We start from the raw sequence: 27,541 nt of genomic DNA, 5'->3' as shown, positions 1-27,541 counted from the left end.
CTGGAGAGATGGTGCCATGGGCCTGTGCCAGGGTTCCAAGCAGGTGCCTCACACCTCCTGTTGGTGCCTCCTGCTCTGCTGGGCTCTGGAGGCAAAGGCCAGCACCACTGGCTGGAAGCAGGCAGCTCAGGCTGCGGGGTGGGAGAAGGCAGGAGGCCTTTTTCCTCTTCCTGGGGTTGAATCATGGAGCACCAAGGCCTGAGTCACCAGAGCTGAATGTGGTGGTGCCTGTCGGTGAGAGCTGAGCCGTGCACAGCAGAGCCTGGCTTAGAGGACCTGGGCTTGGTGCTCCTGGGGCCTGCACTGGGTCCCCAGGGGAGCAGCCCAGCAGAGCTGCTCTGGCAGTGTTTGGCAACAGCATTCATCTGCCAGGGCTGCTGGTGGGAGGGGGAGGAAATGAAACCTCAGAGCAGAGCAAGGTTCCCACTGCTGGGCATTTGCTGCCTGTGGCTGGGCAGCCTGGGTGCCAGGGTGGAGGGGCTGGGGGGCTTCAGGTTCCTGGGGAGGCACTGCTGGGGCTGCAGCAAATTCCTGCATGGTTTGGAAAATGCCTGGGGTGGGCAGGGGGGGCAGGGGGTGTGCAGGGGCAGAGGGGGGCAGGGGGCACTTGGGGGGGCTGGGGTTTTCTCTCTGCCATGGTGTGGGGACAGGGCTGGGACTGCTCTGGGTTGCTGCAGCCCTACCAGCAGCCCTGGGGAGAAGGTGAAGACTCCAAGTGGAGCTCTGAGCTCTGGAGAACTTTGTTGTTGTGATGCAGATCTGGAGGAGGAAATCTGTGCCCCGGCAGCAGCTGTGGCACAGCAGCCAGAAGGGAGCCCTGGCTTGTGCCATGCAAATCCTGCTCTCTGGCATTTGCATGAAGCAGGCAGCCACCAGCCCTGCTCCTGCTGCTGCCTCCAGTGCAGAGCAGCTGTGCTGGGGCTGGGGTTTGGTGTGGCAGCTGCTGGGTCTCAGAACCATGGAATGGGTTTGGGTTGGAAGGGAGCTCAAAGCTCATCTGGTTCCAAGCCCCTGCCGTGGCCAGGGACAGCTCCACCAGCCCAGGCTGCTCAAGGCCTCACCCAGCCTGTCCTTGGACACCTCCAGGCAGGGGGCAGCCACAGGCTCTCCCCAGCCTCACTGTGCAGAATTTCCTCATCTCCACTCTGTCTGCTCTCCTCCTGCTCAAAGCCATTGTCCCTGCTCCTGGCACTGACCAACCCTGGCAGTTTGAAATTCACAGGCTCAGACTGGCAGGGGTTGGAAGGGACCTCTGGAGACCACCCAGTCCAATCCAGGAGTCACAGGAGAAAGTTGCAGAGGGTCAAGATCTCCAAGTGATCCCCTCCAGAGATGGAGACTCCACCACCTCCTGGGCAGCCTGCTGCAGGGATCTGCCACCCTTCAGTTACAGAATTTCCTCCTCATGTTCAGGTGGAGCTTCTGAGGCTCCAGTTTGTGTCCCTTGCCCCCTGTGCTGCCCCTGGGCACCCCGACAAAGGAACTTGCTCTGCTCCCAGGCCTGTGCAGCTCCTGCAGCAGCTGGGTGCCACCAGGCTCGGCGATCCCTGCCCGCTCTGCTCTGTGCTCACCTGGGCACTGCTGCCTCCTCGGTCCCCTTCAGGGGTCAAACCCTTCCAGCTGCAAACTCATTCCCAGGGAGTCCTCAGCAGCAGAGTAAACTTCCCTGGTGTGAGGGTGCTGGGGCCCGGAGCAGGCTGCCCGGGGAGGCTGTGGTATCCTCTGGTCACTTTCCGCCCCCCTGCATCTCTTCCTGTGCGACCTGTCCTGGCTGCCCCTGCTCTGCAGGGGTTGGACTGGATGCTCCCTGGGGATCCCTGTGAGGCTCCTCCGAGCCCTTCCTTCAGCCAAACTGCTCCGTGCCCCCGGGCGCTGCCCGTGCGTGGCCGCGGGGGGCGGCGGTGCTGGGATCCCGCAGCTGAGAGGCTGCGGCCGCCTCGCTGTCTCCTCCCCTTCCTGAGCCGCGGCGCCGGGCTGTGGAATGAGCGGCATTCGTGCGAGGGAGCTGGCACCGGGAGCGCGCCGCGGGTGCCCGGCCATGGCACACGGGCAGGGACCGACCCGTGCGGGACCTCCCCGCAGCGCTGCCTGAGGGCCGGCGGCCGCCGCTGCCGCGCTCCCTGCCGGCCCTTGCGGGGGGGTTCCGGGTCCCAAGGCTCCAGGACCCAACTGCTCTCGGGGGACTTTTTCCTCCGCCTCTCCCCCTCCCGCCCCTTCCCGGAGCTGCTCCCGGAGCCGATGGGGCAGCCGCACGTCTCCAGAGCGCTGAGCCCCGCCGCGGCCGGTGAGTGCTGGGGGGCAGGGGCAGGGGCAGGGGCAGGGGCAGGGGCCGGGGCCGGGGCAGGGGCAGGGGCAGGGGCCGGGGCAGGGGCCGGGGCAGGGGCAGGGGCAGGGGCAGGGGCCGGGGCAGGGGCAGGGGCAGGGGCAGGGGCCGGGGCAGGGGCAGGGGCAGGGGCAGGGGCAGGGGCCGGGGCAGGGGCAGGGGCAGGGGCCGGGGCCGGGGCAGGGGCAGGGGCAGGGGCAGGGGCCGGGGCCGGGGCAGGGGCAGGGGCCGGGGCAGGGGCAGGGGCAGGGGCCGGGGCCGGGCACGGCGCGGGGCTGGGCAGGGCTGCAGGTGGCGGCGCTGGGAGCGCTGGAATGCGGCGCTTGTGTAACCTGCGCCCGGCCGGGAACGGCCCCGGCGCTGCCTGCCTGCCGCCTGGGCTGGGGAGGACCTGGGAGGACTTCGGCTCCAGCCACCGACCCTGCGCCGCCGCGGCAGCCGCTGCCGACCTCAGGCTGCTGGCGCCGGGGTGGTCTCTGCCTTACCTGGCCGGGTTCAGGGACGGCAGCTTTGCAAAGTGTGGGCTGGGAGCCAGCCCCGAGCTGCCCGGGATTGCCGCCTGGGGTGCAGCATCGCCCGGCCCGGGGTCTGGGGCAGCTTGTTTGCTGCCTGCCCTGCGGGGTGCTGGGGATTTCAGGCTGTACCAAACGCAGCCCAGCCCTGCGAGCCGCAGGAGCTGAGGGCACCGTGGGCAGCTCGCTGCTGCTCCCAGCCTGTGCCCTGGCAGCTGTTCCCCGCTGGGATGGAGATGCTCTGACTGAGAGGAGAGGCTGCACACCCCGCTTGCTCCCCTTTGCCTGCCAGGGGCTCAGCCGCCTGGGCTCAGGTCTGTCTCTAACCTGTCCAGGGGCATTGCTTGAGGTTCAGAGCCCACTCGGTGCCTGCACGGGGAGGGCTCCTCCAGACACTGGAAGTTTTCCTCTCATTCTCTTTCATGTTCATAACTTGGAACCTCTCAAGTCCTGGGGGGTCTCAGGTTAAACCTCCACACCCCCACTGCACTCCAGCTCATCTGGCTCAAGAGCTGCTGAAGTGAGTGGCAGGAGAGAATGGAAGGGAGAAGTCCAACCTGGGGGTGCTGTGGGTGAGCATCAGCAGCTTCTCCTTGCATTTCTGGTGGGTGCCAGCCTGGGGCTCCTGCTCCCCTGGGGCACCAGAGGTGATGGCAGCTTTCAGGGCAGCTGGGCTCACTTAGGGACATTGTCCTTTCCTGGGGCCAGCAGACCTGCAGCTTCCTCTGCTGGGCATTTGTGTCTGAAGGCTTTTCTCACATCACAGCTTGAGCCAGAGGAGGTCCTTGTCCTAACCTGGGCAGGGTGCTGTCTGCTGAAGAGTGTGGAGGAAGGAGAGGGAGGCCGAGAGCTGGGGCTGTCTGAGGCTGTTCTGTGGCCACAACCCTTTGCTGATGGTCAGGACCCACTTCTGGCCAGGGCCATTCAGGAAGTGCAGAGGAAGGTTTTCAGGCTGCTTGGGGAAGCCTGGGAACATTTCCCCCTGGTGCTTCGCTGCTGCCTTAACCTTAGCAGCATTGCCCTCAAAAGAGCCTTTGTCTGCCAGGGGTTTGGGCTGTGCCTGTGTGCTTGAAAGCTTTCTGGATCCTGAGCTGCTAAGCCTGGCACAACACAGCCGTGGCTGGAGCCCACGGTGCCCGGCCCAGGCTCCGGCGCTGCTGGCAGTGGCAGGGTTGGTTGTGGTCCCTCAGTGCCAGGCTCTGGTGCTGCTGGCAGTGGCAGGGTTGGTTGTGGTCCCTCAGTGCCAGGCTCCGGCGCTGCTGGCAGTGGCAGGGTCCTTGTGGTCCCTCAGTGCCAGGCTCTGGTGCTGCTGGCAGTGGCAGGGTTGGTTGTGGTCCCTCAGTGCCAGGTTCTGGGGCTGCTGGCAGTGGCAGAGTCCTTGTGGTCCCTCAGTGCCAGGCTCTGGTGCTGCTGGCAGTGGCAGGGTCCTTGTGGTCCCTCAGTGCCAGGCTCTGGTGCTGCTGGCAGTGGCAGGGTTGGTTGTGGTCCCTCAGTGCCAGGCTCTGGGGCTGCTGGCAGTGGCAGGGTCCTTGTGGTCCCTCAGTGCCAGGCTCTGGTGCTGCTGGCAGTGGCAGGGTTGGTTGTGGTCCCTCAGTGCCAGGCTCTGGGGCTGCTGGCAGTGGCAGGGTCCTTGTGGTCCCTCAGTGCCAGGCTCTGGTGCTGCTGGCAGTGGCAGGGTTGGTTGTGGTCCCTCAGTGCCAGGCTCTGGGGCTGCTGGCAGTGGCAGGGTTGGTTGTGGTCCCTCAGTGCCAGGCTCTGGGGCTGCTGGCAGTGGCAGGGTCCTTGTGGTCCCTCAGTGCCAGGCTCTGGTGCTGCTGGCAGTGGCAGGGTTGGTTGTGGTCCCTCAGTGCCAGGCTCTGGGGCTGCTGGCAGTGGCAGGGTTGGTTGTGGTCCCTCAGTGCCAGGCTCTGGGGCTGCTGGCAGTGGCAGGGTCCTTGTGGTCCCTCAGTGCCAGGCTCTGGTGCTGCTGGCAGTGGCAGGGTTGGTTGTGGTCCCTCAGTGCCAGGCTCTGGGGCTGCTGGCAGTGGCAGGGTTGGTTGTGGTCCCTCAGTGCCAGGCTCTGGGGCTGCTGGCAGTGGCAGGGTTGGTTGTGGTCCCTCAGTGCCAGGCTCTGGGGCTGCTGGCAGTGGCAGGGTTGGTTGTGGTCCCTCAGTGCCAGGCTCCATGTGCTGGGGCTGCCAGGCTGTGCTGCACAACCTGCCCCTGGGCTGCAGTGCTGGGGGGCTGCAAGGAGCAGACACCTCCTCAGAAAAGCTCCTGGTGGACCTCTCCTGTGCCCTGCTGAGGCCACATCTGGAATCTTGTGCCCAGTTCTGGGGGCTCAAGAAGGACCTCAGGACACTGCATGAGAGAGTCCATCCCAGAGCCACAGGGCTGCTGCAGGCAGTGGAACCTCTCCTGTGAGCACAGCTGAGGCAGCTGCTGGGGCTCGGAGCAGAGCAGCCTGAGGGCTGCCCTCAGCCCCGGGGACAAAGATGTGCAGGGCAGGAGCCAGGCTCCGCTCAGGGATGCCCAAGGACAGGGCAAGGGGCAGTGGTTTGGCACCAGCCTGGGCAGATAGGGCATGGCTGGACTGGGGGATCCTAGAGGGCCCATCCATGGTCCTGGGAATGGCAGCTCCAAGCCTGGGCAAAGCTTTGGCAGCAGATGGCACAAGCAGCACCACAGCCACTCGCTGCCTGCCTGCTGAGCTCAGAGCCCACCTGGGGGGCTGCAGCTCCTTGCCCTGCAGTGGTTTCTGCTCTCTGGAAGCAAGCAGCAGCCTGGTGGCTCAGCACCTCCTGTGGCCTTGCCCAGTGCTCTGCACCTGAGCAGGACCTGGTGGGAATGAGCACAGCAGAGGCTCTGAGGGGCCAGCTGGCTGCTGGGGGAGGGCATCCTGAGCTGCCTGGCACTGCTGCAGCCTTCTGCCACCTTGTCTCCAGGCTGTGCCAAGTTGGTGACGTTTCCCCAGACTATTTCAGTCCAGCACTTTGGGCTCACACAGACCTGCTGTCCACACAGCTCCACTCCCTGCCTCTCTGTGGGGCAGGGCCAGGAGGTGTTTCAGAGCCAGCTCTGCATGGTCACAGGCTCTGGTGGGGAGATGGCAGCCCCAGCAGGGAGGGGTGGGAAGGGACCCCTGGAGCTCACCCAGCCCAGCCCCCTGCTCCAGCAGGGCTCCCCCAGCAGCCTGCCCAGGGGCACAGTGCCCAGGGGGGGTTGGAAGCTCTGCAGAGGAGACTCCACAGCCTCTCTGGGCAGCCTGCTCCAGGCCTCCAGCAGCCTCACACCACAGAAGTTCCTCCTCTGGTCAGGTTGAAGCTCTGGCATGGGGCACATCAGGAACCTGCTTGTTGGAGAGCTCTTGATCTTCTGATGAGGACATCCTGGGGTCACCTCCATGACCTCATTTAACCTTTTTCATACATTTGAAATGGGGCTTGCAGCCTGGCACCACAGTGAGGGTGAGGCTTGGGCACAGACTTGCCATGTAGGACCTTGGCCATGGTGCTGAGCTGGTACCAGGCTGGGTGAGGCATCAGCTTCTTGGTGCTCTTGCCCCTTCCCTGCCCTTCCAGTTTGTCTTTGGTGCCCCAGTGCTGTCCCTGAGCATGGCACTGTGGCTCCCTCAGGCATGGAGATGTGTTGCTGAGGGCCGTGGTCCAGTGGTGCCCTGGCAGTGCTGGCTCAGCGTTGGACTGGGTGATCTTGGAGGTCTCTTCCAACCTCTCTGGTTCTCTTCTGACAAGAATCTGATCCCAGCCCTGGGTCTGCCCTGGGGTGCAGTAGGTGGGGCTCAGGCCTGCATTGTGCTGCTTTCCTGTGCTCTGTTGCTCTTGGCCAACCTTGCTCTTATTTATAGAGGGAGAAGCCCTGCGAGGCTGAGCCCTGCCTGCAGCTGCTGCTGGCTCGGGTGGCTGCCGCTGGAAGGGGCCTGTGGCCATGCAGGGACCTATGGCTAGCACCAGTGGCTTCCAGATGGAGATGGCTGCAGCCAGGTGACCCAAGGGCTGGAGCACCTCTGCAGAGGGCACAGGCTGAGGGAGCAGCCTGAAGGAGACTCCAGGGGACCTTAGAGCTGCTTTCCCTCCAGTAGCTGAAGAGATCCTGCAGGAAGGCTGCAGAGAGACTTTTCCTGAGGGTGTCTGAGACAGGCCAAGGGAAAATGGTTGGAAGCTGAGGCAGAGCAGGGTTGGACTGGAGCTGAGGAAGAAGTTCTTTAGTGTGATGCTGCTGAGGCTCTGGCACAGGCTGCCCAGGGAGGCTGTGGCTGCCTCCTGCCTGGGGGTGTTGAAGGCCAGGCTGGATGGGCAGCTGAGTCTAGCTGAGAGGTGTCCCTGCCCATGGCAGGGGCTGGGAGCAGACGATCCCTGAGGTCCCTTCCAAGCTGAGCCATGCTGTGCCCTGCAGCTGGACACTCTGCACTCTGAACCCAGGGCCCCACTCGTGTCTCTCCGAGCTGTGAGGTGCCGACGGGCTCCTGAGGGCCTGGAGCCTGCTGCCTTCCTGCATGGACCTGCAGCTCCCCTGCAGCAGGGCGGTGACAGCTTTGTTCTTGTCCATGCAGCGGAGGAGGTGGAGCAGCCCCCGGCCGATGGGGTGGGGGTGGATGTGCTGGAGTCGGGTGACACCACCCCTCCCACCAAGAGGAAGAGCAAGTTCCCCAGCCTGGGGAAGATCTTCAAACCCTGGAAGTGGAGGAAAAAGAAAAGCAGTGACAAATTCAAGGAGACTTCAGAAGGTAACCTCATGGGGGCTGGGTGGGAGACCCCTCCTCAGCCTGGGGAACCCTCCAGTAGCCATCTGGCTAGCGAGGACTTGGTGCCACAGGCCTGAGTGTGGCTGGAGTGGGAAGCAGAATGGCTGTGGGCTGGCAGCGGCGGTGCCTGCAGAGCTGCCATGGAGCAGGGCTCAGACAAGTGGATTCCTTTCATGCAGCCCTGGGGAGGGAGGCTCTGCTGCACCACCCCCATCGAGAGTGGAGTGCAGGCCTGGACCTGCCCAGCCTCCTCCCTCCTCCCAAGCCCAGGGCCCTCTGAAGCCCTTCTCCCCCCTGCAGAGGGTCCCCTGCGCTGCCCCCAGCCCAGCCCCCTGCTCAGTGCCTTTCTCGCTCTGCTGTCAGTTCTAGAGCGGAAGATTTCCATGCGGAAGCCGAGGGAGGAGCTGGTGAAGAGGGGAGTGCTGCTGGAGGAGCCTGAGCAGGGTGAGTCTGCAACAGCCTGCTCCTCCTCCTCTTCTTCCTCCTGCCTGTGGTGTGTGTGGCTGATCCTCCTCTGCCAAACCTCACCCATGCAGCCCTTCTTCCTTGGGGGAGCTGCATTCCAGGGCGCTGCTGCCCTGGTTCCTGCCCTCTGCCCTGTGACCTCATCTGCTCCAGGGGCCAGAGAGAAGCTGATGTGGGCTGCTGGAGCTTCAGGCAGCTCAGCCACATCTCCTCCATTTCATGCTCTCTGAGTGTGCTCTATGTGCCCTCTTCCCTCCTGTGCCCTGCAGATGGTGAGGACCCTGAGAAGCTGAACCTGCCTGCCCTGAAGAATGGCCACACGGTGCCCGTCGGTGGGCCTGGGATTTGTAACCAGGAGGAGGAGGCCATCAAGCCCCCTGGGCTCAGGAATCCTGCTCCAGCTGAGGAAGCCAAGAAGAGGCAGGGTAAGGCCCCAGCTGTGTGCAGAGCCTGTGGCTGCTGATGCTGCCAGCTCTGAATCCCATCAGACCCTTCCCACCCCTGCAGCCTCTCACACCGAGCATCTCCCTTCTCAGGCTCCTCCAGCAGCCACTCTGGGCCCGAGCTGGAGCCACTGCAGGAGCCCCAGGTGCCCAGGCAGCCTCTGCTCCCTCCCAAGAGGCCTCCCTCTGCTGCCCAGGAGGCAAACGAAGCGCAGGGCAAGGAGCCAGCACCTGCCAGCAGCACTGCAAAGCCTGCACCCTGCAGCACAGCCCCCACAGCAGCAAAGACTCCCAGTGCCACCACTGCCCCTTCCCCAGCCCCCAGGACTCTGCCCCCGGCTCTTGCCAGTGCCAACAGCGCTGCTGCCACGAGCACAACCAGCACAGCCCCTGCCAAGCAGCCTCCTGTCCCTCCTCCCAAGCCTGTCAACAGGAACAGCTCAGTGCTAGGTGAGTGCCTCTGCCGCGGGGTGCTGCAGCCCTGGCTCGGAGCCTGCCCCCGGAGGAGGCTGTGTGGTGTGGTGCAGGACCTGGGGGTGGTGGGCAGCAGTACCTGTGCCAGTGTGTGCCTGGCCTGGCTCAGCAGTGGTGTGACAGAGGCTGGCTCAGGAGGACGCTGAGAGCAGCACCTGACCCTTCCCTGTCCCTTCTGGCAGCTCCTTGGTCCCTTTCAGAGTCTGTTACTGCCCAAAGGTGCCTGGAGCCTGTCCTGCTGGGGGGGTGCTGGAGGCCCTCTGGGTGCCCTGCACAAATCTCTCTCCTAATCTGCAAGGGGAAGTCTAAAAATGCCAAACATCTCAAACATGTCCCCAAGTCCCTGCAGCCCTGCAGCTGTCCCTGCAGCCCTGCAGCTGTCCCTGGGCTCTCCCTGCCCCTCTGCTGGTGCCCAGCTCTGCACAGCCCTCCTGGCAGGGACACCTCCAGCACCCTGCACTTCTGACCTGTGCCATGGGGTGAGAGCTCCCCAGAGGTCCTTGTGCAGGGCAGCTGCTGCCACGGCCGGAGCCTGGCCTGTGCAGACAGTGCTGCGGCACAGCGCCCCCCGGCTGCGCTCCTTGGCTCCGGGGAGCTCCATCTGCTCTCGCTGCAGGCTGCCGCTCTGTGTCTCCCGGAGCAGCCCAGACCCCTCCCGGCCTGCTGCCTCTGGCTGCTCTCCCAAGCCGTTGCTGCAGGAGGGACAAACTCCAGCAGCTTCCACCTGGTTCTTTCTGGCTCCTTGCTCCTGCAGGGACTGCTCTGAGCGCCGAGCGCCTGGCTCTGCCTGCTCGGGGCTGCTGAAGGCTTTCTGGAGGTGCTGTGGGTGGGGAGGGCCTGGCCCGGGCTGCCCAGAGAGGGGGGAGCTGCCCCACGGCTGGCACCATCCCTGGTCAGGCTGCCTGGGGCTCTGAGCAAGCTGCTCTGGCTGGGGATGTCCTGGCTGAGTGCAGGGGGTGGCACTGGGTGAGTTTTGAGGGTCCCTTCCCCCCAGGACCCTTCCCTGCTCACTGGGTGCCTCCTGTGCTTCTCTCTCCAGCAGAGCTCTCCCAGGCCCTGGGCACTGCCCCAGGGCTGTCCAAGCCTTCCCCTCCTCTGCCACCGAAGCGCAGCCTCTTGCCCAGCCCCCCCTCGGAGGCAGTCGTCGCCACCAAGCCCCCCGCGGAGAGGCTGGTGCCGGGCGGCCGCCCCCCGCCGCTGCCGGTGCACGGCGCCCCCCGCCTACCCCCCCGCCCCCCGCCCTCGCCGCCGCTGCCCACGCACGTGCCCCCCGAGCCGCCCCGCCCGCCCCCGCCCCCGCCCGCCGCCAGCCCTGCCGCCGACCCGCCGCGCTCCCTGGACCTGCCCCGAGAGGCTGCTGAAGACCTCCGGTCCTGGGAGGTGCCCAAGAGGACAGCGGAGCAAGGCCCCGGGGACCCCCCGGTGCCGCCCCGCCTGCCCCCGGTGCCGCTGCACATCCGCATCCAGCAGGCTCTGGCCAGCCCCCTGCCCGCCACGCCCCCGCCCGACGGTGCCCACCGGGCACACTCCCTGCTCTTCGACAGCGACGGTGCCCAGGACGGTGCCAGCCTGGGCAGGGCCAGGTCCCTGCCAGTCACCATCGAGCTGCTCAAAGTGTGAGTGCCCCTGAGCTCGGGCTGGGCACTACAGGGTGCTGGGGAGGCTCTTGGCCCTCTGCTCCCTGGGCTGCTGTGGCTGTTCAGCGCTGTGACTGTTGCTTCTTGTTAGTCCAGACGATGAGGAGGAGGAGGAGGAGGAGGAGGAGGAGGAGCAGAGCTCAGGCCCCTGTGTGTACATCGGGGAGGTGCCAGCTGTCACTGTCATCCCCGTGCTGGCAGCCCAGGCCCTGCCTGAGGAGCAGGAGGGGGACGCAGGGATGAGCGACTCGGACTCGGAGGGACCCATCCTGTACAGGGACGATGAGGAGGAGGAAGATGAAAGCCACAACAGTAAGGCTCCGGCTGCAGCTGCCTCTGCTGAGCCTGTGCCAGGCTGTGTGAGGTCAGGGCCCTGGCCTGTGCCACACCTCAGCAGCTGGCTCCTGGGCTCATGGTGCACCCCAGCTCCTCTTCCTCACTGTCAGAGGCCCTGCAGCTAGAGCTGTGCCCTCCTCTGCTGAGGTGCACCCCAGGTGCAGGTGGCTCCTGCAGCAGCTGGTGCTGCTGGCATGGCACATGGGGGCATGGCACAGCAGTGCTGCTGGGATGGCACATGGGGGCATGGCACAGCGGTGCTGCTGGGATGGCACATGGGGGCATGGCACAGCGGTGCTGCTGGGATGGCACACGGGGGCATGGCACAGCAGTGCTGCTGGGATGGCACACGGGGGCATGGCACAGCAGTGCTGCTGGCATGGCACATGGGGGGCATGGCACAGCGGTGCTGCTGGGATGGCACACGGGGCCATGGCACAGCGGTGCTGCTGGGATGGCACATGGGGGCATGGCACAGTGGTGCTGCTGGGATGGCACACGGGGGCATGGCACAGCGGTGCTGCTGGGATGGCACACGGGGGCATGGCACAGCGGTGCTGCTGGGATGGCACATGGGGGCATGGCACAGCGGTGCTGCTGGGATGGCACACGGGGGCATGGCACAGCGGTGCTGCTGGGATGGCACACGGGGGGCATGGCACATCAGTGCTGCTGGGATGGCACACGGGGGCATGGCACAGCAGTGCTGCTGGGATGGCACACGGGGGCATGGCACAGCAGTGCTGCTGGGATGGCACACGGGGGCATGGCACAGCGGTGCTGCTGGGATGGCACACGGGGGCATGGCACAGCAGTGCTGCTGGGATGGCACACGGGGGCATGGCACAGCAGTGCTGGCTGGGATGGCACATGGGGGCATGGCACAGCGGTGCTGCTGGCATGGCACATGGGGGCATGGCACATCAGTGCTGCTGGGATGGCACATGGCATGGCACAGCGGTGCTGCTGGGATGGCACATGGCATGGCACAGCGGTGCTGCTGGCATGGCACATGGGGGCATGGCACAGCGGTGCTGGCTGGGATGGCACATGGGGGCATGGCACAGCGGTGCTGCTGGCATGGCACATGGGGCACATGGCACAGCGGTGCTGCTGGCATGGCACATGGGGGGCATGGCACAGCGGTGCTGCTGGGATGGCACACGGGGGCATGGCACAGCAGTGCTGCTGGCATGGCACATGGGGGGCATGGCACAGCGGTGCTGCTGGCATGGCACATGGGGGCATGGCACAGCAGTGCTGCTGGCATGGCACATGGGGGCATGGCACAGCGGTGCTGGCTGGGATGGCACATGGGGGCATGGCACAGCGGTGCTGCTGGGATGGCACATGGGGCACATGGCACAGCGGTGCTGCTGGGATGGCACATGGGGGCATGGCACAGCGGTGCTGCTGGGATGGCACATGGCATGGCACAGCGGTGCTGCTGGGATGGCACATGGCATGGCACAGCAGTGCTGCTGGGATGGCACATGGGGGCATGGCACATCAGTGCTGCTGGGATGGCACATGGCGTGGCACAGCGGTGCTGGGATGGCACATGGGGGGCATGGCACAGCGGTGCTGCTGGGATGGCACATGGGAGCATGGCACAGCGGTGCTGCTGGGATGGCACATGGCATGGCACAGCGGTGCTGCTGGGATGGCACATGGGGGCATGGCACAGCGGTGCTGCTGGGATGGCACATGGGGGCATGGCACAGCGGTGCTGCTGGGATGGCACATGGGGGCATGGCACAGCGGTGCTGCTGGGATGGCACACGGGGGCATGGCACAGCAGTGCTGCTGGGATGGCACATGGGGGCATGGCACAGCGGTGCTGGCTGCTGTCACTGCTCTGGCCAGCTCGGGAGCTGCGGTGCTGAGCCCAGGGCAGAGCACAGCTGGCAGGGGCACGCATAGGGTGCTGGGGCACTGCAGGCTGGGTGCCATCCTCCACTCCCTCTCTGCAGGCACCTTGGCCAACAGGGTGAAGAGGAAGGACACCCTGGCCATGAAGCTGGGCAGCATGGGCACGCTGCAGGAGGAGAAGCCCTTCCCCCGCAAGAGCAGGGAGGAGTGGAACGAGATCCGGCAGCAGATTGGCACCACCCTGATCAGGTGTGGGGCTGGGGGCTGCTGGGGCTGGGGGCTGCCCGGGCTGGCGCTTTCCACAGCCATGGGCAGCTGCTGGAGGGGAGCAGAGGGCAGAGCAAGGCAGCAGTGAGCTCCAGGAGGGCTGTGGAGGAGGCTCTGCAGCCGGCTGGCTCCAGCTGTGTTGCTGCTCCCTGCTGCTGCAGGAGCAGCCCTGAGGTGACAGCGCTGTGACTCTCGTCTGCAGGAGGCTGAGCCAGAGGCCCACAGCAGAGGAGCTGGAGCAGAGGAACATCCTGCAGCGTGAGTGGGGCTGCGGGCACAGCGGGGGCTGGCACAGGGACTTGGCCTTCAGTCTCCTGCTCCAGGGGTGCCTGGAGGCTGCTGCAGGGCTGCTGGGGTTGTGTCGTGCTGGTCCCTGCCCTCACAGCAGATCCTTCCCTCCCTGACAGCTGATCCCTGCCTCACAGCTGATCCCTCCCTGACAGCTGATCCCTCCCTGACAGCAGATCCCTGGCTCACAGCTGATCCCTCCCTGACAGCTGATCCCTCCCTGACAGCTGATCCCTGGCTCACAGCTGATCCCTCCCTGACAGCAGATCCCTCCCTGACAGCTGATCCCTGCCTTCCCTGACAGCAGATCCCTCCCTGACAGCAGATCCCTGGCTCACAGCTGATCCCTCCCTGACAGCTGATCCCTCCCTGACAGCTGATCCCTGGCTCACAGCTGATCCCTGCCTTCCCTGACAGCAGATCCCTCCCTGACAGCTGATCCCTGGCTCACAGCTGATCCCTGCTCTCTCCCCTGCAGCCAAGAACGAGGAGCTGCGGCAGGCGGAGAAGAGGGAGATCAAGCGCAGGCTGACCAGAAAGGTAGCGCTGGGCCCCTGCTGGCAGGGCCCCCTGGCAGGGCTGGGGGAGGCTCTGGGCACCCCATGGCTGCCAGGCTGTGCGGAGGGCACTGGGCTCCTGTGTAAATGTCCCCAGGGCCCTCTGACTGCGGTGCCTTTGGGACTTGGGCAGTCACCAAGGGTGAGCCTTGGCACCGTGCGAGGTCAGAGCTGGCATCAAGGCGGGCAAGCTGGATGAGGACTGACTTTGGCCCTTGGCTCTGGGGGGGTTTGTGGAGCTGTCTGGGCTGGTGCAGTGTGGAACTTCCATGGCCACAGCCTCCACAGCAGGCTGCCCAGAGCCCATTGCTGAGCTGGCAGCAGCTGCCCTTACCTGTGGGTGTGCGGTGCAAGCGGTGCCAGTGCCGACGTGGGCAGCAGCCTTGGCTTAGGGCTGGCACCTGGGGGCTCCCCTGGGCAGTGGCTGTTGCCAGGCCCCTCAGTGCCTGCCTTGGCCGTGTGGCCTGCAGGGATCACCCTGCTGAGAGGCTTCTCCGCCCCCGCGGGCTGCCAGCAGCACACAGCAGTGTCTGTGGCACAGGGAGCTGGGCCCAGCCCTGCTGGGGGGCTCAGCCCTGCTGGGGGGCGCTCAGCTCTGCTGGGGGGGGCTCAGCTCTGCTGGGGGGCTCAGCTCTGCTGGGGGGGGCTCAGCCCTGCTGGGGGGCTCAGCTCTGCTGGGGGGCTCAGCTCTGCTGGGCGGGCTCAGCCCTGCTGGGGGGCTCAGCCCTGCTGGGGAGCTTAGCCTGGGCACGGCTCGGGGCGCCCCTGCTGCGTGCCGGCCGTGACGCCGCTGTGCCCCTGCCGCGTGCAGCTGAGCCAGAGGCCGACGGTGGCCGAGCTGCAGGCCAGGAAGATCCTGCGGTTCAACGAGTACGTGGAGGTGACGGACGCCCAGGACTACGACCGCAGAGCAGACAAACCCTGGACCAAGCTGACGCCGGCAGACAAGGTGACAGCCGGGGCCCGGCCCAGGGGCGCTGCCAGGGCAGCCCAGGGGCACTGCCAGGGCGGCCTGGGGGGCAGCGCAGATGTGCTCAGGTGGGCACAGGCAGAGGGTGGGGGGTGCAGGGCACTGGGCAGTGCTGCTGCCTGCAGGCTGGGGCAGGCCTGGGCAAGGAGCTTGCCCCAGGGCCATTTGTGCTACCTTCCCTGGCCCCCTGAGGGGACAGCAGCCCTGGGAGACTCAGCCTGGTGTGAGCAGCCTGCAGAAGCTGGTCTGGCTGCTGCCATCTGAGCTGCTGCCTTCCACAGAGGAGCTGTGAGCCCTGCATACCAAAGGTGCTCAGCACCGAGGGGCAGTGCAGGAGCCCTGAGCAAGGGGCGGGGGCCTGAGCTGAGCCGGGATGGCAGACAGGGTGCTGGATGTGTGCCTTGGAGGAGATGAGGCAGAGCTGCCCCTCTTTGCAGGCTGCCATCCGGAAGGAGCTGAACGAGTTCAAGAGCTGTGAAATGGAAGTGCATGAGGACAGCAAACAGTTCACCAGGTGAGCCTGAGCCCCCTTGGAGAGCTGTGCTGAGGGGCAGCCCCACAGCCTGGGGACTTCCTGTCCATGCCTGCGCCAGGCACTGGGGGGAAACTGGAGCCTTGATCCGGGAGACTCAGCGTGACCAGGGCCTGGCTTAGGTGTGCCTGGACCCAGCGTGACCTCGCAGCTGAAGGGCTGGGGTGCAGACAAGGTCCCAAGCTCCTCAGTAATTAGCTCAGGTATTAATTATCTGTGAAATGGATCATGCCCAGGTGATGGTTTCCCCCTGCAGCTGCTGTGTGTGGCTGAGTGCTTCTCAGAGTCGCTCAGCTTGGCAGAGCCTAGGAAAGTTTGGTTGCAGAGCAGAAGAGCTTCTGAAGGCAGAGGGAAACCTCTTGGATGGCAGCAGCTCTGCTGAGGGCTGAGAGGCAGAACTTATTTTACCTTTGTTTTGCCACCTCTAGTGCTTCATAGCCTTCTACCCTGAGTTCCAAGGCTGATGCTCAGCTTTCACCCTTGGCTTTTAGGTACCATCGACCATAACCTTCAAGGGAGGGAGCCAAGAGACCTGAGTGCACTGGAGGTGCTCTGCATCCCTCTCCCAGGCAATACAGCGAGGCTGAGCCCTCTGCTCTTCCAAGATTTGCCTTCAAAACATATCCAGAAAAGGGCTTTTGGCCAGGGAAGGGGAGTCCTGTCTGAATGTAGCATTTCACTGGAACAAACACTTCTCGAGTGCCATCAGGCTGGGGCTGACACTGCCTGGCACAGCTCCGCACTGCAGCCTGCCGGGAGCCCTGCGCAAAGGCACAGCCTGGGCCTGCCCCAGCTCCCAGCCAGCTCCCAGCCAGCTCCCAGCTCTTCCTTCTCCTTCCGGGGATGCAACTCCTTCGTTTCCTCTTCAAAGGGAGTGGGTTCAGGAGAAAACACAAAGGCAGCTCTGGTGTGGGGAGCCCGAGGCATGCAGAGTAGCTGAGCCAGGCAGCAGCCTGCACAGAGCCGGGCAGCAGCCTGAGCTGAGCTGGGCAGCAGCCTGCACCAAGCCGGGCAGTAGAGTTGGGCAGCAGCCTGCACAGAGCCGGGCAGCAGCCTGAGCTGAGCTAGGCAGCAGCCTGAGCTGAGCCGGGCAGCAGCCTGCGCTGAGCCGGGCAGCAGCCTGCACCAAGCCGGGCAGCAGCCTGCACCAAGCCGGGCAGCAGAGTTGGGCAGCAGCCTGCACAGAGCCGGGCAGCAGCCTGCACAGAGCCAGGCAGCAGCCTGAGCTGAGCTGGGCAGCAGCCTGAGCTGAGCCGGGCAGCAGCCTGCACCAAGCCGGGCAGCAGAGTTGGGCAGCAGCCTGCGCTGAGCCGGGCAGCAGCCTGAGCTGAGCCGGGCAGCAGAGTTGGGCAGCAGCCTGAGCTGAGCCGGGCAGCAGCCTGCACAGAGCCGGGCAGCAGCCTGCACCAAGCCGGGCAGCAGAGTTGGGCAGCAGCCTGCACCAAGCCGGGCAGCAGAGTTGGGCAGCAGCCTGAGCTGAGCCGGGCAGCCGCCCGCCTGGGCTCGGCGTGGCTTTGGCTTTGCTGTGTCTCTGTCGAGTCCTCCCCGTCCTGAATCACTACTGACCAAGGGTTTGTTGTGCTGGAAGGGAACTGCACAGAAATCAACACGTGCTGCATCCTTGTGCAAAGCCAGGCAGAGAGCCACAGCCGAGCCGGGCAGCAGGCTCCGAGCCGGGCAGCAGGCTCCGAGCCGGGCTGCAGGCTCCTCGCCGCTCTCCCTGCCGCGGGGCTCCGGGGCACAGCTCTGTCCTGGGGGCGCCGGGCAGCGGCGAACTCTTTGCTGTGGCTTCCTCGTGGAGGCTTTCGCTCTCCAGCCAGGGCGAACCTTGCCTTTGCTTTTTACAGCGACACCTACTGGAAACTTGAGGATTTCACTGTGTGGGTGGGAGGGAGGGGAAGCTGAGGTTTAAAAAGTGACCTTAAACAGATGCTCTTCTGGGAACGATCTCAGATTGGTTCTTCCTCCATGCGGGGTTTTAAGAACACCAACATGGTGCACCGGGCCCAGCCCCTGTGGAGGTGCCGCGGGGGCGCGCAGCGCTTGCCTTGCTCGCCGCCTGCCTCCGTGGCGCTGCCGCCCGGCGCTCAGCCCCGCGCCGAGGCCGCGGCCCCGCAGCGCCCCCTTGGCCTCACGAGGGAGGCGGCAGAGGAGCCTCCCCCACAGCTCCCCTGCGCAGGACCCCTGCAGGCTACGTGATTGCGTTGTAAATCAGTCTCCTCCGCCAGAGTTCAATTATCGAATTAAAGTATTTTAGGATTTTTGTAAGCGCTGTTGTGGTGCTGCTTTAATCGCCCGGCTGGGGGGAGTGGGGGTGCGGGGAGTGGGGGTGGGGGGAGTGGAGGGGGGAGCAGAGGCTCGCAAGATGGCGGCCGGCGTGAGACAGCGACTTTCCCGCCTTCGTCGCGCGCATGCGCCAACGGCCGCCACCAGCCAGCTGCGCTGAGGCCCTTGCCTCGCCCCGCCTCTTGCGCAGCGCCTTGCGCAGCGCGCATGCGCCACTAGCCCCGCCCACTGCCCTCTATAAATGCCGGCGCGCGGGAGCCCTCGGCCTCTTTCGTCGCCGGCCGCCGAGCGCAGAGGTAGCTGCAGAGCTTCTGCCTTGCTTCTCGCTTCGTTCTGCTCTCTTTGTTTCTCCCTCACCCTTTCTTCTCCTTTTGCTTCTGTGTTTTTTCTTTCCTCGCTCGTTCTTTTTTTAACAAAATTCTCTTCTCCCTTCGTGAGGCCGCCGGGGCTCCGGGCTGCGGGCAGGGGGCGCGGGGTCGGCGGGGGGGCCAAGGGGCGAGGGGGGGGCGAGGGGCTCTGGGGGGGAAGGGGGCGAGGGGGGGGCAAGGGGCGGGGGGGATGAAGGGGCGAGTGGGATGAAGGAGCTCGGGGGGGCAGGGGCTCATCCAACGGGGGCATCCGGAGAAGTCGCTGTCTCGGCTCTGCCCGTGTGGCTCGGGGGGGGCAGGGGCTCGGGGGCAGGGGCTCGGGGTGGGGGCAGGGGGCTCGGGGGCAGGGGCTCGTCCAACGGGGGCATCCGGAGAAGTCGCTGTCTCTCGGCTCTGCCCGTGTGGCTCGGGGGGGGGGCAGGGGGCTCGGGGGCAGGGGGCTCGGGGGGCAGGGGCTCCGGGGCAGGGGGCAGGGGCTCATCCAACGGGGGCATCCGGAGAAGTCGCTGTCTCGGCTCTGCCCGTGTGGCTCTGGGGGGGCTCGGGGCTCAGGGGGGGCAGGGGGGAGGGGGGCAGGGGCTCATCCAACGGGGGCATCCGGAGAAGTCGCTGTCTCGGCTCTGCCCGTGTGGCTCGGGGGGGGCAGGGGCTCGGGGGGGGGGGGGGGCAGGGGCTCGTCCAACGGGGGCATCCGGAGAAGTCGCTGTCTCTCGGCTCTGCCCGTGTGGCGCAGGGGAGCGCAGGCCTCCGGGCCCGTGACGTAGAGTCCCGTTCCACGGCGTTGGAGAGCAAGCTGGGCCCCGAGTCCGCAGCCTGCATATTCCTACTGCTTCTCTGAGCCTCCGGGCCGTTACAGAGGAGACAAACCATGCAGGACACAGTCGCCGCCGGGGCGGGGCCGGGGGGCGCCGGGGCCGTGCCCCGCAGCACCTCCTGCAGCGCAGCTCTCCGTTGGCAGGGCCGGGCGTGCGGAGCTGGCGGCGCGGGGCCCGGGCGGAAGGGAATGCTCTGGCGATGCCGTCCTGGCTCTGTTCAGATAGTTCGGTAAGCTGCAGCTGTGTCTGAGAGCCTTGTGGAAATAACCGGATCGGCTTGGAGTGCTGGAACCCCGGCGCGGGGCTTTGTTGGCCTTGCTGGACGGTGAAAGCTTGGCTGCTTCTAAGCTGATTTTCGGGTGGATGGGGGAAGGGAGCCCGTTCCTGAGCCCTACAGGCAGGGGAAGGTCTTGTGTGAAAGATAATTTGATTAGCCCGAGACCAGTGAGACGTGGGAATCGGGGGAGGAGAAGCTGGCCCGGGCTCCCGCAGTCGCCTACATTGCTTGGAAATCGGTCCCGGGGCAGTTGTTTGTCTCGAGAAAGCGAAGCTGGGTGGTGAGCGCTGGGACAGCGCTGAGGGCAAGCACGTGGCAGGAGCACAGGTCAGGCTTGAATGGGACTGGGAACTTGCTCCTTCCCGCGGCTCCCGAGTTTCTGTGCTGCTTGCCAAGTAGAAGGATTTACAGACTCCTTAAACCTGCCTTTCATTCTGTTGTAGATGGAGACTGGCCACGAGATGCTAACAGCATAACCTTCCTGCCCAGCAGGGTGAGTATGGAGTGCAGCGGCCCCAGCAGTGGTGGGTGGGGACAGCTGAGGTTCAGTGCTTGCGGTCGGATCAGAAGGGGCTGGAAGCAGAGGAGGATTCCAGCACTTGCACTGCTGGGTGCTGGGGATTGCCTCTGCCTGCAAGCAAGGGCGGGGAGTGGAGGCTTGTGCAAGCTGCCGAGGGCTCTGCGCTGGAGCCCTGGGGCTGTGGGGGAACTGTGATGTGCAGATCCCTGAAAGGCACCTCAGCGCCTGGCAGTGCTCTGGGTGGCCTGGGCCACCTCTGGGGTGCTCCCAGCAAGTGAAGAGAAGAGAGAGGCTACGTGCTGTGTGGACATCATCTGGGCCCTGCCAACAGCCCCCATCGGCAGGGCCTCCCTTGGTGCCAGCTGCTGAAGATGTGACTTGAACCCTGTGTGTTGGGAGGGTTGTGGGTGAGCAGCAGTGTCTGCATCCATGTTACCGGAATAAAGGTCTTACGGTTCTGGGTGGAGCTGAATAAACTGCACTGTTGTCAGTCCTTGTGTGGAGTGATTGCTCAGCCCTTCAGTCTGCAGGAAATGTCCTTGGGTGTCAGCTGGAATTTGCCTGCTGGGGAGAGGTGCAGGCAGCCCCTGCAGGGGGTGGGTTGGGAGCTGGGGATACCTCCAGTTTTGGGTCACCCCCAGCCTTTACATCAGGCTAAACCCAGGAGGGTTCTCAGGCTCCTGCAGGGTGTGTGTGGGGGTGTCAAGGCTGCTCTTGGCTCCTCCTATCGAGGGGTGTTTGTGAGGGTCAAGGAGCAAAGTAGCTGCTGAGCTGCCTGTGGCATCCCTCCAGTAGCTGGCTGCGTGTCCTGCCCCATGTCGGGCAGTAGCTGTGCAGAGAACTGATGGGGAAGGGCTCAGCCCCTTGGGTCAGGGCAGGGCTCCCATTGGGCACTGGGATTGGTAGTAAAATGGTTTGGTCCCCACATCAAGATCTGAAGTGGGCTTTGCCCTCTGGCGTGATGGGGAAGGCGGAGTTGTCTCCAGCTAAAGGTGAGGAGGGAGAGCGGGGATGAGCTCTGGGTGTCCTCAATCAGCTGTCGGGGCAGCACCAAACCATGGCCTTCAGCACCACATCTCCATGGCTCTGCAAACCCTGCAGGGATGGGGACTCCACCATTGCTCTGGGCAGCCTGGGTCAGGCCTGGACAACCTTTTTGGGGATGAAATTATTCCCGTGTCCATCAACTTTCCATCAAGCAGCTCCAAAACGCTGTCGTGTGGCGTCTGGCCTGTGGTCCTGGCTGCCAAGCGTGGGAGCGTGCACCAGGGTCGTGTCAGTGCTGCTTCGTCAGCGTCATCCAATTCGGCCTTGCGTTAAGCATTGCATCACCGAGCCCTGCCTACCCTGCCTGTCCTGCCCTCCCCTCCTGCTCGCCCTGCCCCCGCTGCGGGGCCTGCCCTCGCCTCCCCGCCCTCCCTGCAGTGCCGGGCCGCCGGCCGGCAGAGGGCGCCGCCCGCTCTGCGCCGCGCATGCGCGCTGGGCTGTGGCGGTAGCGGCCGGCGGCGGAGCCCTGGTGGAGCACGGCGTGGGCCGGGGTCGGCGATAAGGAGGGGAACGGGGGTGCGGGGTAGCACAGGATGGGGACCGCGGAGCGCTGAGCTGCCTTCAGAGCGTCTGGCACGGCCTGGCACGGCGAGCGGCAGCCGACGGGAGGAGAGGCCGGGCCGCGGGCCTGCGCGGCTCCACGTGGGGCGGCGCGGGGGATTCAAACGGCGGGAAAGGGCTGCGGGGCTCCGCCGGGGCGGGGAGGTCGGGGCTCCGACAGCTCGGCCCGGGACAGTGAGCCTGACACACGGGAGTCCTGCGGCCGGGACACGGAGCAGCTTGGTCCGGGGCGGTGAGACCGGGGCACGCCGAGTATCCCGGCTGGGGCTGTGAGCCCGCGGCGGGGGGGGGCCTGGGGCTGGGACACGCTGGGCTCGGTCCGGAGATCTGCGCCGGGACAAGGGAGTCCAGTGGCCGAGACACGGCTCGGTCCGGAGCCGTGAGGCTGGGGCACGGCGGTCCCGGGGCTGGGACGCGGCTCGGGGCGGGCAGGGAGTGCTCTGTCCTCAGGACCCCGATCCCGCATGGGGTGCGGAACGTGGGCCTCAGCCTTGGGGAGGGCAGGGAGGGGCCGCAGTCCTGGTTTGCCTTGTCTGGCGTCATCCCCTGGGCTGCCAGGACCCGAAGGGGCTTGGGGTTCACGCCGTGAGAACGGGGCCGCCGTGCCCGCCTGACGGCCTGCGATTGTTTGCGCCCAGGGCACCATGCCAAGGAAGCGAGCAGCGAAGAGCCCGGCGCCGGAGGAAGATCCTCTGGGGAGTAAGAAGATTAGAGGTGAGTTCGCCCTGCCGGCTCCCGGGGGGCAGTGCTGCCGTAGGGCTGTCCCCAGCACGGCACAGAGGTTGCTCTCCTTTGTGTCCCCAGTCTGCCACCCCTCGCACCGCACGCAGCCCGGGCTGGTGCTGGCGCTGGGGCAGGGCGATGTCGGCCAGCTGGGCCTGGGCGAGGACGTGATGGAGAGGAAGAAGCCAGCCCTGGTGTCGCTGCCGGAGCCGACGGTGCAGGCGGAGGCTGGGGGGATGCACACGGTGTGCCTGAGCCAGAGCGGCAAGGTGAGGGCAGGGGCAGGGCAGGGGCAGGGCAGGGGCAGGGGCAGGGCAGGGGCAGCGGCAGGGCAGGGACAGGGGCAGGGGCGGGGCAGGGACAGGGGCAGGGGCGGGGCAGGGGCAGGGGCAGCGGCAGGGCAGGGACAGGGGCAGGGGCGGGGCAGGGGCAGCGGCAGGGCAGGGGCAGGGCAGGGGCAGGGGCAGGGCAGGGGCAGGGGCAGCGGCAGGGCAGGGGCAGGGCAGGGACAGGGGCAGGGCAGGGGCAGGGGCAGCGGCAGGGCAGGGGCAGGGCAGGGGCAGGGGCAGGGCAGTGGGGGCTGAGTCAGGATCCTGCTCTGGCCTCGCGTGGGGCTCACTCCAGCTCCGGGGTCTCCATGCCATGGGCTGCAGAATTTTGGGGGGTCGAAGGGATAATTCAGCCTGGAGGGTGTCTGTCCCTTGGCTCCACACTCGGCATGGTGGCTCCCTGGGTCCCATCCTGGGAGCTCCCAGTGCTGGGTTCAGCTCTCAAGTCCTCAGCGCAGGACCTGCTGGAGAGAGGCCGCAGGCATGAAGGGAGGGCTGGGAGCCCTCTTTGTCTTTTCTCGAGGTCTTCCTTCGGCTTGGGTCCCAGTGGGGCTGCTGGTGGGGGTCTCTCAGCAGCCCTTTGCAGGCAGCTCCTGAGAAGGGCTCTCTGCAGGTCTACACTTTTGGCTGCAATGATGAAGGTGCCCTGGGCCGAGACACCTCTGCGGAAGGGTCAGAGACGCGCCCGGGGCTGGTGGAGCTGCAGGAGAAGGTGGTGCAGGTGTCGGCGGGGGACAGCCACACCGCAGCGCTGACCGAGGACGGCAGAGTCTTTGTCTGGGGCTCCTTCAGGGTACGGAGGCTGCCGGGGCACTGCCAGCTCTGCTGCTGCTGGGCACTGCTGCCAGTCAGTGTCTGTCTGTCTGTCCCTGCAGGACAACAATGGAGTCATTGGGCTGCTGGAGCCCATGCAGACCAGCTCCGTGCCTGTGCCGCTGCAGCTCCCTGCGCCTGTCGTTAAGGTTGCCTCAGGTGAGCCAGGTCCTGGCACAGCCTAGGGCAGGCCCAGGTCCGGAAGGTCCAGGCTGTGCCTGCTCTCTTCTGGCTGCTGAGGACAGGCCTTGTGTCTGCCCTGGCCCTAGCCATGCTGGTAATGTTTCACCAGTCATGTCCAGGGCCCCACAAGGGTGCCCTGTGAGACACTGGAACAGGTTGCTGAGGGAAGTCCCTAGAGCTGTTCAAGGCCAGGCTGGATGAGGCCTTGAGCAGCCTGGGCTGGTGGGAGGTGTCCCTGCCCACGGCAGGGGCTTGGACTGGATGACCTTTAAGGTCCCTTCCAAGCCAAACCACTCTCTGATCTCAGCTTTTGGGTGCTGCTGGGCTCCTGCATCACTGCTCTGCTCTCCTCCCAGGGAACGATCACTTGGTGATGCTGACGGTGGACGGTGACCTCTTCACGTGCGGCTGCGGCGAGCAGGGCCAGCTGGGCAGGGTGCCAGAGGTGTTTGCCAACCGAGGGGGAAGGAAAGGGCTGCGTGAGTCCCAGTGGTGCTCGGGGCCTGGCCTCCAGCCCCAGCTCTGCCCTGAGCAGAGGGGCACAGCCTCCCTGCGCAGGGGCCGGCGGTGAGCTGGCTGCTGGGCTGGTGGGGGTGGGAAGGAGAGGGTGGCAGCCTGGGTGCCGGTGTGCCCCTGCAGTGGCAGCCTGGCACTGACGCAGCTGTGTGCCCGCAGAGCGCCTGCTGCAGCCGCAGCAAGTGCCGGTGCGGGGCAGGGGCGGCCGGGGCCGGATGCGCTTCCAGGATGCCTTCTGCGGAGCCTACTTCACCTTCGCCATCTCGCGCCAGGGGCAGGTCTATGGCTTCGGCCTCTCCAACTACCACCAGCTGGGTGAGCTCCACAGCCCTGGGCTGCTGCCTGCTCTGCACGGGGCCCCCTGCCCCCCCTGGCCTTAGGGGGGTGCTGCTGGGCCCCCCACCCCCTGCAGAGCACCCACCAGACACCCAGCCGGGGCTGGAGGCTGGGGTGGGGGTCACCCTGCAGAGCTCTGGGCTTAGGTCCCAGCCTCTGCCGCTGCTGGGTTTGAGTAGAAATTTGATTTGGGGGCTCGGGGGGGCTGGGTTAGTCAGCTTGGGCGAGCCCCAAGGCAGGTGGCTCGGTGCCGGCGCCTGGCACGGGCTGTCCGTGCCCACAGACCTGGTTTGTGTCCCACCCTGCAGGCACCCAGGGCACCGAGCCCTGCTTCTCCCCACAGAACCTGACCTGCTTCAAGAACTCCACCAAGTCCTGGGTGGCCTTCTCTGGTGGGCAGCACCACACAGTCTGTGTTGACTCTGAGGGTGAGCACTGATGGGCAGGGGGCTGGGGGCACACGGAGCCTGTCCCAGCTGGGGAGGTGCTGGGGTCAGGTCAAGATGCTGGAGCCCACCAAGTGCTGGGGTTCAAGGCAAGGGAGGGTGGCAGGAGCCTGGGGGCACAGGTGCCTGGTGTCCCCTGCTCTGTGCTGGCACCCACCCACCTCCAGGGTCCTTGTCCCACCCCAGTGCTCAGGCGGGAGGGAGAGGGTCTGGAGGTGACCCAGCGTGGGCTTCCCCCAGCCTGGGGTCACCCGTGTCGTGCTGCAGGCAGGGCCTACAGCCTGGGCAGGGCTGAGTACGGGCGGCTGGGGCTGGGCGCGGGGGCGCAGGAGCGCAGCAGCCCCACGGCCATCGCGGAGCTGCCCAGCGTTGCCTCCGTGGCCTGCGGCGCGTCAGTTGGCTACGCCGTCAGCACCGATGGTGAGTGCCTGGGGGGCTCCCTGGGGCTGGGGACCACCCCATCAACCCCCCCCTTCCCCTCCCCCATCAACCCCTCCCCCGCCATCAACCTGGGCTGGATGAGAGGAAATGACCTCAGGCTGCCCCAGGGCAGGTTCCGCTTGGCCTTGGGGAACAATTTCTGCCCCTTGAGGCTTGTCCAGGCCTGGCCCAGGCTGCCCAGGGCAGCGGTGGAGTCTCCATCCCTGGGGTGGTGTCAGAGCCCTGGAGCTGTGGTGCTGAGGGCCATGGGGTGGTGGTGCCCTGGCAGTGATGGGGTAAGGGTTGGACTGGATGACCTTAGAGGTCTCTTCCGACCTACAGGACTCTCATTCCCTGACCTGGCTCTTTGAGTTGCCCAGCACTGCTCTTATCCCCTGCCTGTGTCTGGCACCCATCTCCCCCTGCCCAGGTGTGACATCTCCTTGGGTTTGGCTTTGGGTCCCTTTCCCACCCCATTGCTCAGCCACTTTGAACTCAAATCCTGAACCTCCTCTGCTGCAGGACGAGCCTTTGCCTGGGGCATGGGCACCAACTACCAACTGGGCACAGGGGAGGAGGAGGATGTCTGGAGCCCAGTGGAGATGACAGGGAAGCAGCTGGAGAACCGCTGGGTGCTGTCGGTGTCGAGCGGCGGGCAGCACACGGTGCTGCTGGTCAGGGACAGGCAGCAGAGCTAATGGAGCAGCCCAGCCCCACGGGGCGGCAGGACCTGTGCCCACCCCCGTCCTCCACCCGCACCAGGATGCTGCTGCCCAGCTCTGCTCTGCCACCAGCAGGGGCAGGATGGGCAGGAGGCTCCTGGAGCTGGGCCTGGCAGTGTCTGTGGCTGGAGCAGGGCTCCTCAGGGATGTCCTCCCTGTGTCCATCTTCCCACGGTGCTCTGTTGGCTGCCCCAGGTTGGCACAACCCTAAACTGATCTCCGTGCTGGGGCTGGAAGGGTTTTCCCTCTCTTCTTGGTTGGTTTTAATCTTTCATGGCTGGGCAAAGCAGGGCAGCTTTGGTCTTTGCTATGCAAAAGGGTTTGGGCCAAGAGCTTTCTGATGTCCCCACGGTCCCCATCTCTGGGTGCTCCTCCATCCCCCACACCTAAATAGCCTTTTCCCTCTCCAACTTGGCTGTGCCTGCTGCCTGGGACATCTCTGCAGCAAGACCCCTCCTGGGGAGCTCTCCTCACACTCAGAGTTGGGGAGGTGCTGCAGGGAGCCTGCAGGAGGGCACATATCTGGGCACTGCCCTGCAGCTGCTGGAAGAGAGCTTTCTGTCCCCCACCCCCTACCACTTTGGAATCTGAGACAAATCCCCCAAGCAGCCAGGCCAGGAGCAGGCTCCCCAGCACCCTGCTGCGTGCAGCAGCCCTTCCAGAGCTGTTTTTTGCAGTCCCAGCCCCTTCCCCTCTCCTTTCAGCTTCAGAGCCCCAACAAAAGCCACCCTGGGCTGGGGGAGGGCTTGGCTGGTTTCTTTGGTTTGTCTTTGCTGAGGAAGGAGCTTCAGGTGCTGGTGGGGCCTTGGTGAGAGGACATCCATCACCCAGCTCTGCATCAGACCCCTCTGAAGAGCAGAGCTCCCTCCCTGTTGTCTCCAGGCTTGGGCCACCTGGGCTTGCTCCCCGCTCCCAGCCTGCCCCCTCTTCGCTTGCCAGGTGCCAGGGCTGAGCAGAGGGGCTGTGAAGGGTGACTTTTGTGTTAACTTATAGCAATAGGGGGAAGGAGGGGAGGATGGGACTTGGCCAATGGCCCAGGATAGGTAGAATTTTATAAAAGAAAGTGTAAAGTATTTTGCTGGAAGGAAGGCTGAGAGGAAGAGAACCTGTAAGCTTTTAACCTTTGGAATAAACCGAGTTTTGATAAAGCCGGGGGCTGTCCTAGGGTTTGTGCTGGGGGCAGCCCCTTCCTCCCTGCTCTGGCATCACCCTGAGGATAGTAGGACCAAGAAGGGCTGTTCATGTCCCCTCCTGCCACCTCTCCATCAGCTCTGTCCCCAGGCTACCACTGAAGCTGTGCTGCCAGCTGAGCTTTGTGGCTCTGAGGAAGGGAGCCCAGGGCTGAGCAGCTCAGCATCCTTCAGGGGGATTGAGGTGGTCCTCCTGCCACCCCTGGGCGGGGAGGCTGCTGTGGCTACCACAGCGTGAGGCCAGCCCTTTGCGGCCATGGTACCTGGGGAGGGGTTGCGGTGGGTGCCTGCTCGGTAGGGGCGTGGGGCCACCCCTGGGCGCTGCTTTGATGCCAGCCTGGCCACAGCCAGCCCCCATGCCACGTGCAGTTGCAGGACATGGCCACGCGGTGGCAGCAGGAGGCGCTGGGGGGCTGCTGGACGCCTGGACTGGGGCAAGTGGGACAGGTCCCGATGGGACCCCGCTGTCCCTATGAGACCCCTGCTCCTGTGACACACACACCCCCCCCGCCCTTATAAGGCTTCTGTTCCTGCCATGCTTAGGCCTCCAGACAGAGCTGAGGCCGCTGGCA

At 65.6% G+C, this 27,541-nt stretch overlaps 2 protein-coding genes and 1 non-coding gene across 15 annotated transcripts in view; all 3 read left to right on the top strand.

Moving 5' to 3' along the window:
- Nucleotides 1-17,685, top strand: part of PHACTR4 (phosphatase and actin regulator 4) — a 33,902-nt gene extending 16,217 nt beyond the window's left edge. For 4 of the 6 annotated variants that reach the window (XM_068159020.1, XM_068159024.1, XM_068159022.1 and 1 more), the window contains 12 exons: nucleotides 7,385-7,558; nucleotides 7,940-8,020; nucleotides 8,311-8,466; nucleotides 8,578-8,934; nucleotides 9,998-10,574; nucleotides 10,687-10,907; nucleotides 12,905-13,052; nucleotides 13,273-13,328; nucleotides 13,837-13,898; nucleotides 14,727-14,864; nucleotides 15,323-15,399; nucleotides 15,909-17,685. In XM_068159020.1, the coding sequence (XP_068015121.1) occupies nucleotides 7,385-7,558; nucleotides 7,940-8,020; nucleotides 8,311-8,466; nucleotides 8,578-8,934; nucleotides 9,998-10,574; nucleotides 10,687-10,907; nucleotides 12,905-13,052; nucleotides 13,273-13,328; nucleotides 13,837-13,898; nucleotides 14,727-14,864; nucleotides 15,323-15,399; nucleotides 15,909-15,924 (2,063 nt within the window). In that variant the 3' untranslated portion in view covers nucleotides 15,925-17,685. Of the gene's footprint in view, nucleotides 1-1,952; nucleotides 2,285-7,384; nucleotides 7,559-7,939; nucleotides 8,021-8,310; nucleotides 8,467-8,577; nucleotides 8,935-9,997; nucleotides 10,575-10,686; nucleotides 10,908-12,904; nucleotides 13,053-13,272; nucleotides 13,329-13,836; nucleotides 13,899-14,726; nucleotides 14,865-15,322; nucleotides 15,400-15,908 lie in introns of those variants that run through there. The other 2 variants (XM_068159018.1, XM_068159019.1) reach the window with 2 other exon arrangements.
- Nucleotides 17,686-17,969: 284 nt separating this feature from the next.
- On the top strand, nucleotides 17,970-26,930 carry RCC1 (regulator of chromosome condensation 1). 8 transcript variants are annotated; one of them, XM_068159007.1, is made up of 12 exons: nucleotides 17,970-17,999; nucleotides 19,030-19,115; nucleotides 19,607-19,656; nucleotides 21,930-22,005; nucleotides 22,096-22,283; nucleotides 22,957-23,136; nucleotides 23,219-23,315; nucleotides 23,696-23,818; nucleotides 24,015-24,170; nucleotides 24,500-24,619; nucleotides 24,905-25,057; nucleotides 25,580-26,930. In XM_068159007.1, the coding sequence occupies exons 4-12, from the start codon at nucleotides 21,936-21,938 to the stop codon at nucleotides 25,753-25,755; spliced, it is 1,263 nt and encodes a 420-aa protein (XP_068015108.1). In that variant the 5' UTR covers nucleotides 17,970-17,999; nucleotides 19,030-19,115; nucleotides 19,607-19,656; nucleotides 21,930-21,935; the 3' UTR covers nucleotides 25,756-26,930. The 8 variants fall into 8 exon arrangements, with proteins under 8 accessions (XP_068015108.1, XP_068015107.1, XP_068015106.1 ...); XM_068159006.1 differs by having other exon boundaries at nucleotides 19,030-19,211; XM_068159005.1 differs by having other exon boundaries at nucleotides 19,030-19,490.
- Nucleotides 18,750-18,954, top strand: LOC137451700 (small nucleolar RNA SNORA73 family). Its single transcript, XR_010989873.1, has one exon. It is a non-coding gene; the product is annotated as a small nucleolar RNA SNORA73 family (small nucleolar RNA).
- Nucleotides 26,931-27,541: the final 611 nt, after the last annotated feature.

The sequence above is a fragment of the Melanerpes formicivorus genome, unplaced genomic scaffold (genome assembly GCF_026170545.1).
Source record: "Melanerpes formicivorus ecotype bairdi unplaced genomic scaffold, bMelFor1.0.p_v2 SCAF_45, whole genome shotgun sequence".
NCBI lineage: Eukaryota > Metazoa > Chordata > Aves > Piciformes > Picidae > Melanerpes > Melanerpes formicivorus.
This window is presented reverse-complemented; position numbering and strand designations above follow the sequence as displayed.

What these genes read in the sequence shown, in the direction of transcription:
- RCC1 (XM_068159007.1), top strand. Translation starts at nt 21,936, where the DNA reads ATGCCAAGGAAGCGAGCAGCGAAGAGCCCGGCGCCGGAGGAAGATCCT. An exon ending in GGGGAGTAAGAAGATTAGAG is followed by an intron (nt 22,006 to 22,095) that starts GTGAGTTCGCCC and finishes TTGTGTCCCCAG; the next exon opens with TCTGCCACCCCTCGCACCGC. An exon ending in TTGTCTGGGGCTCCTTCAGG is followed by an intron (nt 23,137 to 23,218) that starts GTACGGAGGCTG and finishes CTGTCCCTGCAG; the next exon opens with GACAACAATGGAGTCATTGG.